Here is a 20,794-nt window from a genome sequence, read left to right as displayed (position 1 = left end):
AACCTATGATAAAATCAACAGCTAAGTTAAAAACAGTTTTACCAACCACATCAACGCGCCCAGCGTTTCGTATACTGCACTGCCACGCACCGGAACTTGCCCGGTCGCCCACAGGCTTAATTGGGACTTGCACACCTCACAAAACAAATACAATGCATGGTGCGTTTGAAGTGCTCCCGTCAAACAAGCATGTTTACTAAAGTTATCCCATGGTTGTGAAGAAAATACTGCCCGAAATATAGCAATCAGGTTTCATCAAGCGGTCTGACAGCACACAACTAAAGAAAAAACATATTATGCCAAAAAGTTTTGATTCAAACATTGCTGGTATTAATTAAAAGTATTTGATTTTTTACAAACAGTATTTCTTATTACTTATTGATAACGAATTTGACATCGTTAGAAATCATGATCAGTGAATTTATTAGTTACCAAGGTAAAGGTTTGATTGTGATTTCATAAATCTTATGACCTCATCAAGTTGCTATTGCCCGCATATTCACCTGTAGGCGGTTGCTGGGTTAGTCATGTGTTTTTCACAGTAGTGTGGGTTATATTGGCAAATCAGACCTATGTTGGAATGTCATATACTGCGTTGTAGCGTTTATTGACGAGAAACTAGTTTATTTGAGAAGCTTATTGGAAAATTAAAGAATATTTTAATGAATGTTATGATATTGTTTCCAGTATATCTACTGCTTCTTGCAGGTAATAAATACCGTTGTGTGTAGTTTTGTGTAAATGTCTACTTACAAATTCAGTTGCTTTAGCTGTACAGCTACGATAAGAGTAATACTGTGACTGCAAATGACTGAAAGTAAAGGAAAGGGTTAATGTGCATATGAAAGTCAATCTCATGATTACAATATGTTTAGAATTAAATACACGTTGTGTTTTCCAAACGATTTGAAGCGTAACAACGGGATATAAGGTGTTTTTTTTGTATTTTTTGACTACATAAAACAAACAACCCAATCTATACTATCCTTCAGGTGAACCGATCATTGATGGCCCTAATTTTCTCCACGGTCTGAGTCTGGCAATTTGCAACAACGAAATTGTACTTTCTTTTAGAATACACCGTCGGCAATCCTTACTTAAACGTCACTATAGTGGAAACTCGCCCATGGCCGAAGCAAATGATCGGAGGAAATTTTACGGTCATCGCGAAAATCGAAAATGGCAACGGTTTCAGTGACGTCATAACTTGGAGTAAGGGAGGAGTAAATGTTAGCCGACTAGAGATTTCCAGCATTGGTGCCGTGCATTACGCTCGTGGCGATTCTCCGACTGGAAGCTCAGTTCAGGTGTCATGGTAAGATCGAATCGCGATGGAATTGTTGATTATAAACAGTATATTGTAAACACGTGATTACAAACGTTGGAATTTAATTTTTGGCTACATATGTTTTGTCTGGATTCATTTTTCTGTTGTTTTAGGAATTCTAGCCAATAACATGTAACACATTATCTTAGTCACCAGATTATGTTGCAAGCAAAGAATGATGACACATACAGTTGCGGGTTACTCACAACATAAGTAACTGTGATGCAAATCGAGTCCGCCGAATTTTGTTCAGAAACCATTTTCTTTAATCCACCCAACAATTTTCTAGGAACATAACGTCAAATGCATCTACTGCATCTTCAGTTACTTATTTCTCAATGAAATTGGTCGGAATCAGGCAAACTGAAAACGGAACACTTGTGGAAATATTTGGAAGCACGAAACAATATTTTCAATTTAGGTTGAACCTTGAAAGTACGTGTACGGTTGAGTTTCTAACCATAAGCGAGAATGTGTTGTTGTGTTTTGACAAATGTGAATATATATATTGAGTAACACAAATGTCTCAAACAACTTTGTTACGTTTGTGTTCTCTAAATTTTCTTCATAACAATTACTACAACAGATTATGGAAATTTTGCATTTAAAATTCCTAAATAAAGGTTTAGCTATGGTTTGAGTCAGGCCCCAAAAACTATTCCTCCTAACTTTCCAGAATTCTTTGGTGATCCTTACTTAAACCTCACTGTGGTGGAAACAAGCCCATGGCCTAAACAAGTTATTGGCGGGAACTTCACATTTACCACGAGAATCGAGAACGGCAACGGTTTTAACGACATCATAAGATGGAGCAAAGGCGGAATATTTAGTGTACAATTGCAAATTACTAGCAATGGTGACGTGCAATTCTCTCGTGGGTTTGCTCCTTCTGGAAGTTCAGTCCAATTCTCCTGGTAAGATTTACTCCTAGGACTCGTTGCGAAAAGACGTATGTGACATAAACTGTTTCACCATCAGAAACCAAACCACATCATTCTGTAATATATAATTTTTTTTATTTTTAGGAACATAGCCACGTCTAGGAGTTTTGGATCCTCCGTTACTAATTTTACGATGAGGGCAATTAAAATTCCTGAAAGTGAAAATGGAACTCTCGTCAGAATATATGGAACCACGAAAGAATATTTTCAACTAAGACTTAACGTTCAAAGTTAGTTTTCAAAGGGTTTCCCAATATCGCAGTGTTTCCCAAAAATTTTTGTGTTTCGTCAGTTGACTAAAAATCCAAAAACGTCAGTAACATTGTTTGTTTTCCTTTTATTTTCGTTCTCCTACGTGTTCTCACAAGGCCAGACGCACAAACTCAGTAATTTTTGCGTTACACTATATGGTACCTCATATGGAAGCCTTTATTACCACCTATAATAATCACTGCATTGTGGCATAGGAACACACATGGTGTTAAACACACAGTCCCTATTTTAGAGCAGAGTGCCTATTAAAACTTATTAACATTAAGTCGTCTTTTTTTGATTAGTGGGGTCAGTTCATTTGAACTTTGATCAGTGGGAGATCCACTCATATTCCCTTAAACATAACGTTTCATACCTTCTTAAATATAATAATCTGCACATTATATTTGCTTTTCTTTTGTGTTGTAAGATTGCCCTTCAACGATCAACACAGATTTGTCTGTGGTCGCTGCATCCAACATATACGGATCACTGGGCCAATATCAGTGCAGAGAAGGCGGCGTTCTTCATAGATCTGACGTACAGCAGCTTGTGACGTCAAACAGAACGACCTGCATGAACTCTGCTGAATGGGAAGGACAGGATTATATGACATGTTGGAAGGGTAACTCGTTAGTATTGTTGTCGCGTTGATCAGTTTTAAAAAGATAATTACAAACGTTTTGCAGTTCATGTGTTGGGTATATATAAAATTTCGTGACAATCCCGACTGGACCGATTTTTCCGGCATGACTAGGATAATTTGGCGTAGTGTGTATCGTAAACGTTTGTATGATATTTTAAACTGTTTTGAATAACAACGCGTTTCCGCTCTGTGCTCGTTGTCAAATTTTTGCACGGCAGTTTTGGCAAAGTTTCCACGCAAATTTTTCTTTTTGTAACGTAGCACCGTCGGTCAGTTTGATCGGTTCAAAGTATCACATGAGCAATAAAAGCGCGTCATTTTTCTGCAAGTACGCCAATGACGTATTTCCCCCGGTGACGTCAGTGCGGTTTATGGTGAACAACAATGCTCTAGAGGTAGGTGGATGAGTGAACGAATCTATATCGTTAAGCGTGGAGTTTAATTCTCCCCGTTTACTTCTCATTAAGCTTGGAGCGTTGGGCATTTTGAGAGGTGTTGGCAGTTATATTGATTGCAATATTATTTGAGTTTTCTAAGTGTAAATTTTACGTTTATTTTCATCAACCTAGAATTTAAGGTATATCTATACTGACAAAACCTAAATGCATTTAATATATACGGTCTTCGTACGCTCCCCCTGCATAACAATTACACACAAACAATGTCCCTATAATTGTGTCTTTCGCGTTTCAGAGTAAAGAAACAAACATTTCTATTAGGATGGCCAGGGAACTAAATGGTAAGACTGTGACATGTCAAGCGATATCCAACTATACTCTACTCCACCCAAATGCTGGAAGATCCCACTCCATATTGCTGAACGTCTCCTGTAAGTTGGGTGCTATTGTTACAAAACATTGTAATTGAAATTAAGGAAGACTGAGAGTCCATTTCTTACATCCCAACTGTTTTCAAGCTTTTCAAAAAGCAGGAAAAACAAACAAAATAACCTGGAAAAAGGAACAGTAATATTCCTTTCGCAAAAACAATCTGATCAAGGTCAAAATTAGCAAATATATACGTGTGATTTCAGTTTCAGTTTACTACTTCTAAAAAAACTGACTTTTCAAAGGAGAAGGTAAAAACATAAAAGCAAAGCAAATTATTCTGAAACCCATTGGTAAAATTGTAGCAAGAAAGTTAGCAAATTTAGAAGGATTTAAGAATAAAATCGCCTATTTCTGACAAATATTTGTCTTCGCGGACAATGAATGTAATGTAAAAATGATGTTGCATGCAGATGCTCCTTACACAAATGCAAGTGCAAACTCCTGCGACTTCGCATCAAGTCGTGTCAAGAATTGTTCTATCGAATTTTACGCAAACCCAGCTCCCATCAAAGTTGTTCTTTTCCAACCAGGTAAGAAAAAACAGAACGTAGACTACTGAGCGCAACGTTTGTCATCTGCTGCCACTGTGTAGGAAAAAGCTCATCAAAGGACGTCACGACAAGCGCGTTGCCTCGCGGAGAAATACACACCCTCGTTTTAACAAAGGTTGGTGCAAACTACTTGATTAAGATAAATCTTCCTTTGTGGACAAAATAAATTTAAACTGAAAATCATTAAACTAAAATATTTGGAGTTTATACCTTTGAAAATGAAAGCCAAAGCTAAAATGCTGACACATTGCTAAGGATGACGTCGCTGCTGTGCCACCATGTTGTTGTCACGTGACATGCCTCTGGCTTGTTGCGCGTTGTTGCTGCTGCTGTTTCCCTTCTGCCTGCTCAGTCCTTTATTACCCCGTAGCTTTTCTTGCATGCAATCATTGTAGTACTGATGATGAACGCAGTTAGTGTTCGAAACGTTTACTAATGAATAACAGCATTTTAGCTTGGGCTTTCATTTTCAAAATTAAACTAAAACATCTCATAATTAATAATTCTGTTTGGCAATTTTTACTGGTGTTAAATGTTTAACCCATTTTACATCAACTTTTCATTCAGCCGATAAAAACAATTAACACCTTTTTTTTCTTGCCAAATTCAAGACAAATTTCGTGGACAACGGCATCTACATAATCAATGTGTCATCAGCCATCTACGAAACTTCTTTCCAACTTCACGTTACCATAGCAATGACTACAACAGTTGTTACAAACCCCATCACTACCGTTGCTACAAACCAAACCACCGTTACTATGTACCCCGTCACTACTGTTGCTACAAATCCAACTACAGTTGTCCCGCAACCCAGCACCTTTGATGCGAAACCTGCCACTGTTGCTGCAAACGAATCATTCGCTATACCAGTTGCTGTTGCGGTCTCTGTTGCTGCAAATTTGGTGCTCATTGGCGCCGCCTTGTTCTACTATCGGTTCAAAAAAAAGCGTTCACGTGGTAGGTTTAACTTGTTCTATTGGTGTAAAAAAGTATGTTGTTTCGACGACGTTCCGATTATAGCTATATGTTGTGTTATTGTCTTCATAACTGACCAAAACTTGGAAAACCAAACCAGCTTTAACAATATTTACCTCAGAGAAAGCTGAACGTCCTTTTCCTTTCCAAGTTTCTTCTCCCGCAATCCGACGAACCAGAAACCAGGACCAAGTAATAAATACCTTTGTTTTTTACACGTAAATCTCGAAGCTTAGCGCAGTCTCGCTGTACTTGTTGCATTCGTGAACATATTACCAAGCTTCATATTAAGAAAAAGCAACAGTCTTTGGGTTCTATCTACTAACCGGAAACGCTGATAGCAATCCAGTGTTCTGTGCATCTAGTACACAAAATCATTGATGTTGAATCCCATAGACTTCAATCAAACCTTGAAATTCTGCGTTATAGAGACAGTAATTAAAACCTCTTGCGTGTTTTGTATATTAAGGCAATCGACCTACCACAACGAGTAGAAAAACCAACGGAAGTCGTGGATATTAAAACTGGTAGGTAGCAGAAATTATTCAAGAATGTTTGTCAAATTACTTTTCTGCGTGTTTTCAGATGCCAACGGTTACCTTATCTTTGCACCAGTTCAAGAGAAAAACAAAGAAGTGAGTTTGCTTTTGCGAAGCTCAGTAAATACAAACACTCTCGGTCAGGTTTGGTCAAACAAGTTCTCCTATAGAAAACAAAAATATCAAAGGTTAAAGCATTTTTCTACGACAAAGCCCTCCTCCATTCATAATTTCGTTTTTTAGCTGTTTACAGCTACATATCTTCTGTATCTTTACGTTGACCCAACTTGTGTTACAGCATGTTTACGAAAGCATTCAAATCAAAGACACGAATGTGGAAAACGAATACCTGGGAGATTAATTGAGATGAAGAAAATTTAAGCTGGACTCGTTCAACGCAATACCATGTGTGTTAATGCGGTTTACTACTAACAAATGTAATTTATTCAATCTTACGTTTGTTTTTGTAAGATTTTGTGTTCTCCTGTCACATTTGTAACCTTATGGAAACATGGTAAACACACAAGCCCGTGAATACAGACCTGGGTCTACTGTACATATAATTGACACTATAAATTGTTGATGGAAAGTCAAGGATCACTCCTCGTGCTGTATCAAACACTTTTCCAATTAATATCATCTACATTTGGCAATAGGATGAAATTGAACGAGAATCTATTATAACACACTATAGTGTATAACTTATAGTTGTAACTTCCTACAAGATTTAGTCTAGATAAATATGTTTGTCAAAATTTCAATATATATTTTATGTACTTTACCTGAGAATGGTAAACATCGTTGTGCAGTTTCTCATCACCAAACAATTTGTTGAATAATATAAGCTCGGAAAAAGAAACTTGTCACTGTTCAATGTCCTTCGTTTTAACAGTTACGTTTTCATATAAAGGGGAATCCGAAGCATCCACCAAGTGTGTTCGTAAACATTAACATTTGCGTAAAAACGGAATGACCTGTCATATTTGTCGTTCATACTCGTTAATCGTTGTGGTTTCAACAATTCGGCATCACTAATCTGAAAATATACTGAAAAGATATCTTAACGACTTGCCTGTGCATTCCAATTGAAAAACTCCTCATTCTTGCCAAGTGTGCTGACAATTAGCATTTGCGCGGCGCGCGACGGAATTGCCTCGGGTGAGACCTGGCGTTTCCATACCATCGGTATGTCCCTTACGTCTATCTATTATCTATTAAGTGCTGGATTGGTGCTTGCGTTGAGTTCGCTTGTAATCAGCTTGATGTTGGAATGCATGTAGTAGTCTGCCCTGATGTTGTTCGGTGGCCGTTTTCCAATGGCTGTACATAGAATACTTACATGTAACTAAATTTGGTGGTGTCGTTTATAAGCAATATTCGCATAAAAGTGTAGGCCTATGCAGTATTTCTGTTTTCGTTTACGATTTTTTCTAAACTAACAAACCAACTGAACAAGAAATAGAACTAATTTATGATATCTCCATATGCATGTTTCAATGTAGCCTAACTGCTGTGCGCTATTTGTAAGGTATTTCAATAACGTACTCACTTTCTGAAATAATTCTTTTCCTTTCCTCAAAATACACAAATTATAGACTTTTAGCTTGCTTTTGGAACATTTGCTTTGCATATAGGCTAGTTTACAAACATACGCAAGTCGTTCGCATACAAGACAAAATGTCTTTTAAGTCTGGGGCGTTTGTTTATATACCTAGTGTCACGTGTTGCTACCCACGTGAGTGAATTTACCAGCCATGCGAAGTGCTGCAATAATTTTGCTTGCATGGGGGTGTTTCAGTAATGTAGAGTTTCTTTCAAAAAAGTTTCTACTGTCGGATGGCGTATTTTACTTTTTTCCTGCGTCCTTATCTTATCCGTGGTTTCTCAACGCGTCTACCCGTTGCATGTGGCAGGTTTTTAGTTGTGTAAAGGGCGTGTTGTTAGGTAGTGGAGAGCCTTTACTTTATTTTATTTGAACCTAATTCTTAATTTGCTTTTATAGACACTGATGATGCTTTTAACGAAGCGAATTATATATGTCTAATTAAAGAAGACTGAAAGATTTTAACCTGAAACGAAAGTTTCCTAGACAGTTGTTATATATATATAATAAGGTGGAAATCTTCAGGGCCAAATTGCAACAGAATGGGAAATGATTCCCAGAATCAATTCTCAAGTCGGATGGCGTAACTACTTTTCTCTAAACCATAAATTTTATCCCACAAAAGTCTTTCGTAATGCAACAAACAAATGCGTTGGTTTCTTCGCGCAATCAGTCCCTATAAAAAATTACCAGAGTCATCAAAATCAATCTACAAATATATGCTTTAACGTTCTCCTTAAATCAGATACTAAGGCCAGCAAATAAAGGCCCGGCTTTGCGCAGAGCCAATGATTGCACACTGCTTGTTTGAGCGATTTACACTTCTTCTGATTGTTAAAAGCTTGTGTTTAAGCTCCGTAAATAGTCTCTTTGTGTACTAATGTGGGGGTTTACCGAGTGGTGCTTTTTAGGCCAGTGGCAAGGACAGGACAAGATGGCGACTGGACGTCACCAATTAATGGTTTAATAAGCCATAAATCCTATGTATTAAGGTAAATGCGTCACTAAAATTTTATGATATAACGCAGTATGATCCAAATTTTTTGTTGAAGTGCCGCTGAATATATTTCTTATTGTGTTTTGAACAAAATCATGGAATGCACATTAAAGTTTTATCACTTACGGGGTTGTTACATCTGAAATCGTATGTTTAATTCCCCAAAATCGACAGATTCCCCTCACAACAAAATCATTTCTTTAAAAACAATATTTTTCTGTAGTTGGTGGAAGAAAATGTAGATTGAAAACCACAAAATGGACACGAAAAGTGATAAACCACTGACGGTGGTTGTGTCCTTGCAAGATAAGGAAAAAACACAAAAGGTGCAATAGGTTTGATTGTAAATCAGAAAGTTAAACTTTTTGCTAATGTGCACATATGGTTCTGCTTCAAGTATGAATATAATGATTCTGCCAACTAACATACTTTAATAGCTGTGTAACATGCATATAAAAACCAATTTTCTCTGTTTAAAAGTGGGTTTCATCAAATGATCAAGCAAATGAAGAAGTAAAAAGGTTTGAAAAAGACACTCTAACAAAGTACAATCAACGCAATAACAGATCCTTTAGTAAGCAAAATCTGGTTTATTAAACTTTCATTCTATTTTCTGACAATTTTATGCTTTATAGATACAGCCAAAGGGCTAATCCGTTGGGATTCTGTATACAACTTTCCCTTCAAAATTTCAAGAGTTATTACACTTGAGTGTCAACATGCAAAGGATCGCAACAAAACATATAACATAAAACGGAGATCACAGGTAATTGTTTAGAAATTTCTACCATGTACCAATAATATTTCCAAGCTTTTTATCACTTATGCATCAGGTGGAAAAGACAAAACGAAAACATAAACCTTACATTACTGCCAACCCTTCAAAGAAAACAAATTGTCCCGCCTTTGTAGAGATTCTTCATGCAATAACATTTCCAGACTATAGTGTGAGTTGCTATATAGATAACTTTTGCTAGTGATGACTTATACTTTTGAGTACGTGGTTCAAAACCACAACTGTAGATGATGACTTAAGTAAAAGCACATCCTAAAGCACTTGGTTAAATAGGATCATCCTGGTATAATTGCACAATTTATCATTATACCAGGATGATCCTGTTTAAGCAAGTGCTTTGTGTGTGTTTCATTTTCTCCCATGTTTTGCAATATTTTGCCACACTGTGGGGCAAAATGCTTCTAAAACTACCAAATCAATCCAACAGAAAAAATGTCTATTATATTTGCTGTAGATTCCCCCCAATACCAAACTTCATAAAAGGAAATTAATGAGTCAGACTTTAAGGTATGACCTGGCATTGGGAATCAAAGATATTCGCAAAGAGGATCTTTATAGAGTGACCTTTCCTTCTGCTGAAACCCATATTGGGCATGGCTTTGGTGAGGTAGGTAAAATCTGTTCAATTATGACATCATACTACCTTATTATGCAACGAACAATGGATTGAACAACCACATATAAATAGTGAATTGTCAACACAATTTTAAACTGAAAGTAGAATAATCTGATTTTGTGTTGTCAAAAACCTGCCAATAAATTGTCATAATTTCTGCCAAAATAGTGACTATTAAATTGTAAATAGTGACCACGACGCCACTTAATTTATTTTTTGTAATTTTTTTGCATACTGATACAGGTACTGCCTAAAAGTGACCAGTTGGACAGTAGACTTGTTGACAAAATTGAGGAATTGGCCACACTGGGCATCATAACCTTTAAGGAAATCAAAAACACTCTGTCATTCACTGTGGGTGAGATGTTTAAACAAACCTCCCAACCCTGCACGAAACACAAAAGGTTTTGGCCAACTAAAAAAACTATTTGCCAACACTTCATTGGGGCTTGTTCAAGATTAGGATTAATTAAATACGACAAGGATGGTGTAATGCTCTTGCCAGATAGATTGAGCACAGTGAATACAATAAAAGACAATGTGTTTGCGTACTGTGCAAAAACCACAGGGACGCAAATAGCAATTACTTACTACAATTGGGGTCCTGACACCAAAAAACAAGTTCTCGCCTGTGAGGAAACCCCTGTTCCGTGCAGTGAAAAGGATGAGAATGAAGAAGACGTCATCAAAAAGTATTTGAGATTTTAAGTGCAACCCACGTGTGGAAATTTGACGACAATCGGGTTATTCCCTGATTGAATACGCTTAATTTTGTAGTACGTAGTTTAGATTGTGGCAGAGATTAGATTTACCTTTATTGCTTTACAATCGTCGTTGTTGCCAATCACGTAACTACTTTTTACCATCTCTCGGAAAATGAACTTGCATAATTACCTATTTATGTTGTACTGCTCTTGCCGTTATTTTATTGTCTATTGCTAATTACTGTGATTTGAGGCTTTGCGCCGCCGTACAAATTTTGTGGTGTGTTTAATTTTCAATCCAACCATGGTAGAAGAGATTGCCGGTGTGTTTTGCGCTTTTTACTTCCAATTTTAATGTCTTTGATGCACTTAAGAGTTCAAAGTTTCGAATCGTCGAAAAGGGTAAAATCTACCTTCTGATAACAACGCTGTGTTTCCTCGTGCATCCCTCTTGTCCCTAACTGTTGATTATTCTTGCCTAGACGAAGCAATAAATCCTTGCAATAAACGGAGTAACACTTTGCCTAAGACGTACAACATTGGTGAAGAACAAAATATGCAGGAAATTGTAGAATTGAATATGCCTTCGCGTGCACTGGGACCAGTGCGACAAGTACTCTCCATTTTTCACGTATTTCAGTCATAGACGGGCAAATAATAATAGTCAACATAGAACGCACAAAGTCGCCACCAGCTGGTTGGTTTTTACAAAGGCCGGAAGTTAGTTCGTGATTTATTAACGCTCGAATGGCAAGCGGTATTTTCCAGCTGCTGCATCTGCTCGCTTGCAAAATATTTTTAATCTGTCCCAGACCTTCTGCAGAATTTTGTTTTCATTGTAATGCAGCACAAGTCGAAACCCATTTAACCTAAACTGCTGGGCGTCGTGTGATTTTTCACTGTTCCGAATGCTAGGGTGTTTTTCGTATTGGAGCAACTGCTCTGATTTTCTTTGGAGCGACAATTCTAACCAAGCCGAGCGCAGAAGTCGTGACCGGATGCAGTTTTTTCTCTTGCTCAACTCCGCCTGGCTCCAGGACTTTCACAGCAGACGGCTACACGAAACTGATATGCTGGTTTCGGCAGCGTTGCCCCGGAAAAAAAAACGATCGCTGCAAATTTGTGTTTTTTTTCAAATTTCTGTGTAGAATTTCAACGTTCGTAAAGCAATAAACGAGGAAAAGTTGAGAAAAAAACATTTAAACCAACGAACGTAATGCAAAAAAGGGATATTTACGCCGATGCGTCTCTCCAACAAACAAGAACATCGGATAACCACGCAGCTGTTTTTAAACGAAATACCGACGAGAATAACTTTGTTCAAACAAACAAAAGCATGACGTCAAATCTATCACGTGACGAAGGCAGTAAACAGGGTAAAATATGAACTAACAGTAACCGTATATACAAGCCGCTGCAGTCGTTGTACGACAGTGCAAGTCATTTGGAGCCGCGGTGGCGTAATTGTGGCCGAAGAGACCACAAGATGAAGTTTGCATGGAACATTGATGGGCGAAAAAACTGTTGTCGTTTGTGGTTTTACGAATAGTTGACGGAGGGCTGTAAGTAATGGACAAGCTTGGTTCGGGCGCTGGTTTGTGGATGCAGAAACGGCATACGGGAAGTCTGGTCGTGCTTTTAAACTGAGTCACGTACGACAGCCTAAGGGTGCCTGTGGGCTTTCGGCCAAAAATATAAAGCTCTGTGCAAAAATTTAACAACCTTAAATACGGTACGGTTACCTACGTCACAAACTGCATTTGTTGAAAAGTCCCACAAATAACAATGTTATTTTTCAGCTAAAACTGGTTTACTTGACTGCGTTTTGCTGCCACATGTGGTGTCAGGCCCTGAGAAAGGGTAACGATAGGACTAAGCCCAAATCATAACGGTTTCGTTCCAGTATTTAGAGGCCGATTTTGCGGGGAATGGTTTTGCGAAAAAACGACACGCATCAGCTCCCACGGAACCACGTGTGAACTAAAACGTTCTTCAAGGCGTGGTTTCGGGTTTTTTAAAAAAATAAAAGTCCTAAAAAAGCAGAAAACCCGAGGGCGACGATGATTGTCCATAACGCTGACATATGTAATACAAAGTATGTATGTATACCACGTGAGTAGCAAAAAATGTCTCTCGTTACTATGGGAGTTTTAGGAAAACTAATAACTTTATTTTAAGACTAATGCAATGGTTATTTTATGGAATTTTTGTAAAGGCGCATTAGTACCGTTCATTGTGTCCGCAAAAACATGCTTTCAAGACTTCTATTTTACAGCTTTTCCAGAATGAATGATGGAATTCCGGAGCTGTTACCGGTGCGATAATATATCAGGGTAACGGTGTCGCGTCTTTTAAAATAAATATATATATTTTGTAATATATAAGGCAACGCTTAGGGATTGCGCCACCATTCGATAGAAAATAGTGCCATGGAAGTAACGACACAACGCCACGGACTCGAATACGAGTCGAAAGACCGTGTCGTACTCAGTGTACATACTGGCAGATCACAGCCGATGGCTTCAGTCCACTTGCTTGTGCACGTATAGTTCCTTTAGGGTTTTTAGCTCGTCAATGAGCTGCTTGTTTTGATTTTCAAGCACGGCCACGCGGGTCTCCAGGCACTTCACATATTCCTTTTTCCGTCGCCGACATTCTTTAGCCGCCTCCCTGGAAATAAGCAAAAAATATTGTAAGTTTAGATTTGATATGTTTCTGAATTGTGTAATTAAAGTATAGTTTGAAAGGTTTAAAGTGTTGCAAAGTAGGCAATTAAACAGTGATTACCCTATGTTTACCAATACAACATTGGCTTGGTAAAACACAGAAGGATTTTGATAGGAAATATTTTGAAGAAAACATTTTAAACATGAAGCATTATGACTCACATATCCAAAATAATCGCTCGTTCATCTTAATTGATTGTCGTAATTACTGTTCCACACTATTTTCGTTCAACGTATTTGTATTAATAGTATACTGATATATAATTATGAACAGCAGACTTGTTTCTAACCGTTAGTGCATCTCGTCTCTACAATACATTTCCTTTAGTTGTTTAAGTTCATCAATCAGCGCTTTATTTTGGCTTTCCAACACATGGACTCTGTGCTCCAAGCACTTAATATACTCTTTCTTTTTGCGCCTACAATCCCTTGCGGCCTCCCTGTTAGTTTAGAAACCCCATGTGAAAATGAAAACAACATGCCCAGAGTTGTGACAAAACACAAAAACATAAAATTGTAAATGATGATACGATCACCAAACAAAAAATTTGGAGGTCCACATTTGAGTTGTCGGAAGCGAAGACGATTTCACCGTGGCCATCATATCCAAATGTCCGAGCAATTAACGAGATGTGTGCATGGGTTGATGAGCAGAGCAGAACCAGAAAAAAAGAGGAAACAATAATTAGCGAACACTTGCAAAAATAAGGTCTTGTTTTTTACAAAAAAAAACAAACTTCATGCACCATGCAGACAGGCATGTGGATGTCAGTTAAGGTGTGCACATACATTCTCTGGTTCTGCTCAGTTCATTGTCATTGCACATTCCAAATCTCACACACACACTCACTTAAGGTGGTACCAATGCCATTGTGGCGTTATCGCTGCAGCCATAATCGTTTTTTGCCTTATTGCAAGAAATTATCACTGTTTAAATGTGCGGATGTATTACCATGCTTTCGCATAGCAAGGCAGGATTGCCCCCACTGCACAGGTCCTTTATATTTGGTGATCTTAGCTCTTGTATTTTTTTATCATAAGGCCATAAACTAGTATTATGACCTTGTCATTTAAACATGAATGCATTTTTTTTTCTGTTACTGTGATGTGGGCCACAGCTCTAGGCCAAAAAAATAGGGACAGAAGCAGCCTTTTTGGAAAGATAAAAGCAAATGCAAGTTTTAAACATAACTCGTGCACTTGTTGTTCACATACACTATGCAACAATAATCATCAGCAACACTGTTAACATTGCCATGAATTAGCTTGGAATGAATCATGGATACTGACCTATTTTTCATGAGGCGGAGTTCTCGCTTTCGAGATGCTTCCTCAGCCATTTGTTGTGGCGACTGCATGGTCGTTCCACTCATCACAACACTTGGAAGTGATGTGGTTGACGTGGGCGTTCGAATTTGGTACATTTGCGTGTCTCCTAAACAAAGGCAAAAGTTTAAACACAACATCAAATATCACTGTTACATGGTGGCAACTGCCACTATATTTAGATATATTTACATGGACCAGTCAATTCAATGTGAAATTGACACAGATGTTATGTTCAAGTGTACACCAATATGTAAATGCTTGTTGCACAATGGCTTCAGCAAGCTTTTAAAAGTGGCCAAAACAATACTTCTGTAATGTTTTTTTTTAAAAATGTGTTTCCTTAAATGTTATGGGTATTTCTAAATCAAGACCATAGAAGCTAGTGCAAGCATAGCGTTTTTATTATATTCAATATATATTTCTTGATAACAATTCAAAGCAAGCCTACCTTGGACCACAACATGGTTGCCTGGCAACCACATGTTTCCACCGGCTGTAGTGTCACCTTGGACGATGGTGTGACCCTGGGCAAGCGCGTTGGCCATGGAGAAAGTCTGCAGGCCCGCTACAGAGGTGGCAGAGTTTTGGTCAGCGTGGTTTAAACCTGCAGCAGCAACGTGAATGGTCTGAGGGGATTGCTGGACAGTGACTGAAAAAAAGTTTTTGCTTTTTTTCACACTTAATTTACTTATATATGGACACACTGTGGTGTGATTGCTAGAAAGGAATCAGACTTTGCCCAAAAAAAATTATTTGTTTTTTTGCATATTTGTTTTCGAGATTAGTTACTTTTCTATATCGAACAGACAAATGGCTATTTTAAACAAAAGTACTTGGAATCGGAATTTCCATGCCAATAATAAGAAAGGTTTTGTGCATGGAAAATGGTTTCAATTTGCTACATATACATCCTACATTAAAATGTCCAGTTTGGTTCACACAAATAATAAGCACAAATTTAGAATTAGAAATATTAATACAATAACAAGTATACGCATTTGTTCATAAACTTACATCACATGACATTATGTACACACGACAACAGTATCAGGCATTTGTGATGATTTATGCAACAAGAGACATGTTTTCATTTGCGACTATCGACAGGAAGCTGATAGGCTGGAGCCTGCTAGCAGTTTCCGGCAGAGCAGTGGTGGGTTTATACGCAAACAAAAACACACAGGGCATACAACCACTCAGCGCCTACTATAAAAACAGACCTAACCTTATAAAGTATGTGACCCCAATATAAGCTAATGAAACAACTACACAACACTTATCAGGCCATGTAAGTTTAGTCTATTTTATAGATCGTTAACATATGTACAAACACGAATCACTAAAATAATGCTTGTACCTTCTTGTGTGTACAGCAAATAAGTGAATTTTTAAATTTAACTGGTTATTTAACTGGTTACGGTTCAATTAGTTTATTTTGTATAAACTTAGTTTATACAAAATGTACAATTTTAAGACTCGATGCAAATTACATGTTTAACATACCCAAATATTCATTCTTAGGATGTTAAAATTTTGCTTATTCTTTTAAAGAGCAAGCAAAAATATAGTGAGTTTTTCCCAAAAAATTTTACAAGACATCATATCTACCTGTGCCACTGCCCGTCTGGTAAGCAATGGTTGGTGCTTGCATGGAGGTAATGACTTGGCTCCCAGAATCAGATTCTGAGCTTTCAGATGATTTACTCCCACCGCCAGGTTCATCTTTTATTCTCTGGTTTTCGTCTGGCTGTCCCGAGAGCTCGTTTAATATTTTCCTTAAAAAATAGAACTAATGTTTTATGTCTACTTGCACTTGACTCTTCACTGCAACTAAAACATCCCTGAACTTGCCTCAGGGACAAACAACTATAATTATATTGTATACTAACCAGTCGTATGACAAATTTTGGTCATAGCCTGTGTAATAATCAGGGTGAGCATACATCATCGAATGCTATCTTGTGTTCTCCATTTCAAAACAACAAAACAAGCTTATGACTGACAAAACAGATAATAACTGACAAAACAAAAAAGGCCATCTTTCGAGACAGTGCCACAGGATGTGACATCAGTTGGCTAAAAAACACATAATCCCCAAAACACACAATCTGACATAAATTAACCTACTCAGTGATGTAAATGTATCAGCCTAGATCATAATTTTTTTACCTGTATGAAGGTCTCCGTGACAACAATTCCCTCCTCTTCGCAGAATCCTTCACAAAAATAATGTAATATTAATATAAACTAGAGTTTTTGTCATAAAACCAATAAGTAAATGTTTGCAGAATAGTAATGCAGAATTTATTGTTAAAATGAAAAAGGTGATGTAAATTATGCCCATGAAACAATATCTTTAAAAGAACAATCAAAAAATTGTTTCGGAGGCCCAAAGAACTTTAAAAAGCTGTATTTATGCTCCTGTATACCTGGAATAATGGTGGTTGTATGACAGATTGTTGGTTGGCTGTGATGACGCTCTGACCCTGTGAACTAATGGCACTGGCCATAGACAGGGGCAATGTCACCATCTGTGTTTCACCCCCTGATCCTGACTGAAATAAAAAAAACAATTTAATTTAACTATAACTGGTGCAGTACCTATAAGAAAACTTAATTCCTTGTGAATACAGTCTGCAGGAGCACCATGTTAAGTGCTTGAAATGTCATAGTTAGCATCAAGGAGAGTAACAACAATTTATTCCCCAATTGCTTGATAGGTAAAACCTTATTTTAAACTTAATCGAACTTGACTTGTGCAGCTTTTGTTCCTATTTACTACAACATACCCATTCTTCAATATGGGGGAGCATGCTCATCATTTGTGCGGCTTAAAGTTAAACCACTTCCCAGAGAAAGCGTTAAACTCACTACATACAATCCATAACGCCCTGACCCCAAAACGACAAAAACTGCATTCAACATAAATGAGTTTAAATCCATTAACAGTAAATCCACAATCACAAGTAGGGCATAATCCGAAATGAAAGACTCCTGACCAGCGGTTACAGTAGAGCACTAACAGGAAATTACAACTGGATTTCATTCGTTCAACTGGTCTACCTGATTGTGACTACAACTTGTCTATCAACACAAGGCCTTTATTGATACAACTGTCGCCCACTCAAGTCAAGCAGCATGCGCCACGCCAAATTAAAACATTGTGACACCGGCCAGTACCGTCTGTGCAGGTGTCATAGTAGCCAGTGATACATGGTGAGATTAAGGAAGGAAGTATTTCCCCTGTGTAGCTAACACGCGCTATGCACAGTGTGGCACTATTTGAATGTGCCAGCGGTGGTTAACGGCTACGACCGGATGCTGGGAGCTAGAACAGGCAATTGTTCATGATTTAGTGTAAACAATACAGGGGTTGGAAACAAATTAAAGTTGCTAGCTTCGTATAGAAAGTGTCGGGGACAAACAATGAACAACAAAATTGTTTGTATTGTTAGTGTGAGTGTATACAAATTTGTTATGGTTTCAAATAGAAACAATGAAAAAAAACTTTCATTTTTTATCTGCATTTTTTTATATTTTTAATTTTTTGAAAAAGACTATTAATCGCTGTCTAAATTGCATGTCACATTTATCAAAGTAGATCGCTTCATATAAACACAAATTCCATTTAAACAAATTTCTTTGATTATATATATATATACCCCAAACGGCGTGCTTTACCAATATATAAAATTATATTCAACAAACTGTCTGCAAATTAATTTTTTGTTTTGGAGAAAATTTCATGTAAAATTTTCTGCAAGCAAAATATAATACTGCTTGCAAAAAAGTCAACAATACGGAATAAAATACAGGTAAAGAAACAATTACACCACCTTCAAGAACAAAATAATCAAATATAACTTGCATAACAAAACAAATTTTTGTCACAATTATGGAACGTTCCCTAAAACATTGCACAATTATGGATTTTTCGTCATCCTGTGTATTCCACACATTCTCCCAACAATCTTTCACACAACTTGCAAAAGTTATCATCACAAATAGAGCCAAATTGTTTGTGAATTTCTACCTTGACCAAAGTGGCACCCAAGCTTTGTTGCAACAATTTAAACATCATGCCTAAATAACAACTATTATTAGTTGTATCGAAACAAACAAATTGGTAATGATGCATCGAGTGTGCAGAAGGCATCCCCAATCTGAGCGACAGGTGTGTAAATATCAAATAGCAATTAACAAAAATTACATATACTTGAGGAAACACATCTTGTTAAAGTTACAAAAAAAATGATAGTGGATTTGAAGACCCACCATACAAAATCAATTTGACAAACATAAAACAATTATCCTACAGGGCTTTCAACAAACAGAACTAGACTAGTTAAAAAAAAAACAGGCAATTAAAAACTTTAAATTACCCACACAAATATGTGTAAGGAATAACAAAAACATTTTAGTGTTTATAGAATAAAGTACAGGCTGCATACCACTTGTATCTGAATTTGTGCTGTTCCAGCGGTATTGGATCCGTCTTCATTGGAATTGGAGTTCTCCATTCCATCCATAATATCATTAAACCTGTAATAGTAAAACAACATTTGTACAAACTAAGTTTTCATGAAAAAAAAACGGAGGAGTTGTATATAAGTTTCTTTAGATATTGACAACTTTGGCCTGGTTTGATTAAATTAGCAAGATTTGTAATAATTGTTGACAAAAGTGTAAACAAAATGAAAAAATCTACTTTATCTACTAATATTTCATACCAAAATCCATTATAGTAAGTTGTTGGAGCATCAAGGCTTCCGAAAACAGACTTTACACTTGTGTAGCAAAAACATTCCCCAAGTCGCTATTAATTCACACAGCGAACGAAATTTAACGAAATTAACGCCTCAACCAACAGATTATTACCACTACAACAAGTTACTATCAAAGATAAGTCATTAACCGCCACCTAACAAACGCTAAGTAGTCGTAACACACGAGAACTAGGCAACGTGGTTTGTGTTTTGTTATTGTACTTACGTAGTTTTGTCGTGATCAAAATGCAGCTTCGCGACTGGACACTCTCCTGCTACGTAGTCAACACGTCAAATGACACAAAACGCGTCACCACGGACAAAAACAAGAAAGATGCTAAGGGTCTTCACGGTAAGTAAACGTTCGCTAGTACGGCTCAATATCCACAAAAACGTTGTATTCCATGAAATTAAACTATTAATTAGTGATTCTTTTCACAAACTTAGATACAACAATAGTCTGGAAAACAAATCTACCCGAATAAACTTGATTATTACTCTCTGCGGAGTGTTACAAAGATATTCATACGCCATCAAACTGTAGTCTCGAAGCAGACGCGCCCATATTACGCAATATGGCTGACGTAAATGAACAAGACAGTGATGTAAGGATACCTGGTAACCACTCTTTGTAACAGGGTCAATCCATTGATTTAACGTTTGTTTAAAATATATTTACAGTGAAAATCAATACCAGAACTACAATTATACTAATTACATGGCTCATCATGCTGTGTATTCATTTTTAATTGGATTTCGTGAGCTTTAAACGAAAAACACAAATGCTTATTTTTCATTCCTCTTTGTGTTAGATAATACAACATTCAATTGTATTTGTAAAAATTCCACCGTTTATGCGTAAAACCTAGGCATTAAAATGCCGAAAACCACGTTAATTTAGCAAACTTGAGTTGGGGCGGAATTACTTACGTATTGAAGTGACGACAATCAAGAGATGGCATCCAGTGCAGTCGACATACCAGAGGTATTTTCTCCAAACAGGCGCGCGTCAAACGCGTCGACTGGCTGACGTTCCTATGTATGCCTCAAGGCACATTGTTTTACCAAACGGCTTTGCATTGGTTAGGCCAAATCTACACATTTTACCCAAAAGTGGAAATTGGAATTACAGTAGGCTACTACTATTTGGTCTTTGCAACATAGGCATGGAAAATGTGATAATCCTCGACATC

At 37.2% G+C, this 20,794-nt stretch overlaps 3 protein-coding genes across 8 annotated transcripts; 2 read left to right on the top strand and 1 right to left on the bottom strand.

Annotated features, from left to right (window-relative positions):
- Positions 1 to 574: 574 nt before the first annotated feature.
- Positions 575 to 7,397, top strand: LOC145908586 (uncharacterized). Its single transcript, XM_082995889.1, has 15 exons — positions 575 to 708; positions 1,075 to 1,315; positions 1,617 to 1,762; positions 2,004 to 2,241; positions 2,353 to 2,498; positions 2,951 to 3,145; positions 3,428 to 3,561; positions 3,860 to 3,995; positions 4,407 to 4,526; positions 4,589 to 4,662; positions 5,159 to 5,507; positions 5,647 to 5,717; positions 5,995 to 6,052; positions 6,111 to 6,160; positions 6,363 to 7,397. Exons 1-15 carry the CDS (start codon positions 663 to 665, stop codon positions 6,423 to 6,425), a joined length of 2,067 nt encoding a protein of 688 aa, XP_082852015.1. The 5' UTR covers positions 575 to 662; the 3' UTR covers positions 6,426 to 7,397.
- A 1,164-nt stretch (positions 7,398 to 8,561) lies between these two features.
- LOC145908687 (uncharacterized) lies at positions 8,562 to 11,303 on the top strand. Its single transcript, XM_082996009.1, has 7 exons — positions 8,562 to 8,659; positions 8,888 to 8,990; positions 9,145 to 9,238; positions 9,300 to 9,430; positions 9,498 to 9,611; positions 9,915 to 10,067; positions 10,320 to 11,303. The coding sequence occupies exons 2-7, from the start codon at positions 8,922 to 8,924 to the stop codon at positions 10,782 to 10,784; spliced, it is 1,026 nt and encodes a 341-aa protein (XP_082852135.1). The 5' UTR covers positions 8,562 to 8,659; positions 8,888 to 8,921; the 3' UTR covers positions 10,785 to 11,303.
- Positions 11,304 to 11,893: 590 nt separating this feature from the next.
- On the bottom strand, positions 11,894 to 19,979 carry LOC145909174 (cyclic AMP-responsive element-binding protein 1-like). Of its 6 annotated transcripts, none has more exons than XM_082996498.1 (9): positions 19,828 to 19,978; positions 19,287 to 19,377; positions 17,265 to 17,390; positions 17,005 to 17,051; positions 16,444 to 16,610; positions 15,284 to 15,484; positions 14,797 to 14,941; positions 13,797 to 13,946; positions 13,309 to 13,450 (listed from the first exon to the last, which is right to left on the bottom strand). In XM_082996498.1, exons 2-8 carry the CDS (start codon positions 19,362 to 19,364, stop codon positions 13,799 to 13,801), a joined length of 912 nt encoding a protein of 303 aa, XP_082852624.1. In that variant the 5' UTR covers positions 19,365 to 19,377; positions 19,828 to 19,978; the 3' UTR covers positions 13,309 to 13,450; positions 13,797 to 13,798. The 6 variants fall into 6 exon arrangements, with proteins under 6 accessions (XP_082852626.1, XP_082852630.1, XP_082852624.1 ...); XM_082996502.1 differs by having other exon boundaries at positions 15,284 to 15,439; XM_082996499.1 differs by lacking the exon at positions 19,828 to 19,978 and adding an exon at positions 19,566 to 19,817.
- Positions 19,980 to 20,794: the final 815 nt, after the last annotated feature.

This window comes from Ascidia mentula, chromosome 7 (assembly GCF_947561715.1).
Source record: "Ascidia mentula chromosome 7, kaAscMent1.1, whole genome shotgun sequence".
Lineage (NCBI taxonomy): Eukaryota > Metazoa > Chordata > Ascidiacea > Phlebobranchia > Ascidiidae > Ascidia > Ascidia mentula.
The sequence above is the reverse complement of the archived record's forward strand: the minus strand, read 5'-3'. Positions and strand labels throughout refer to the sequence as shown.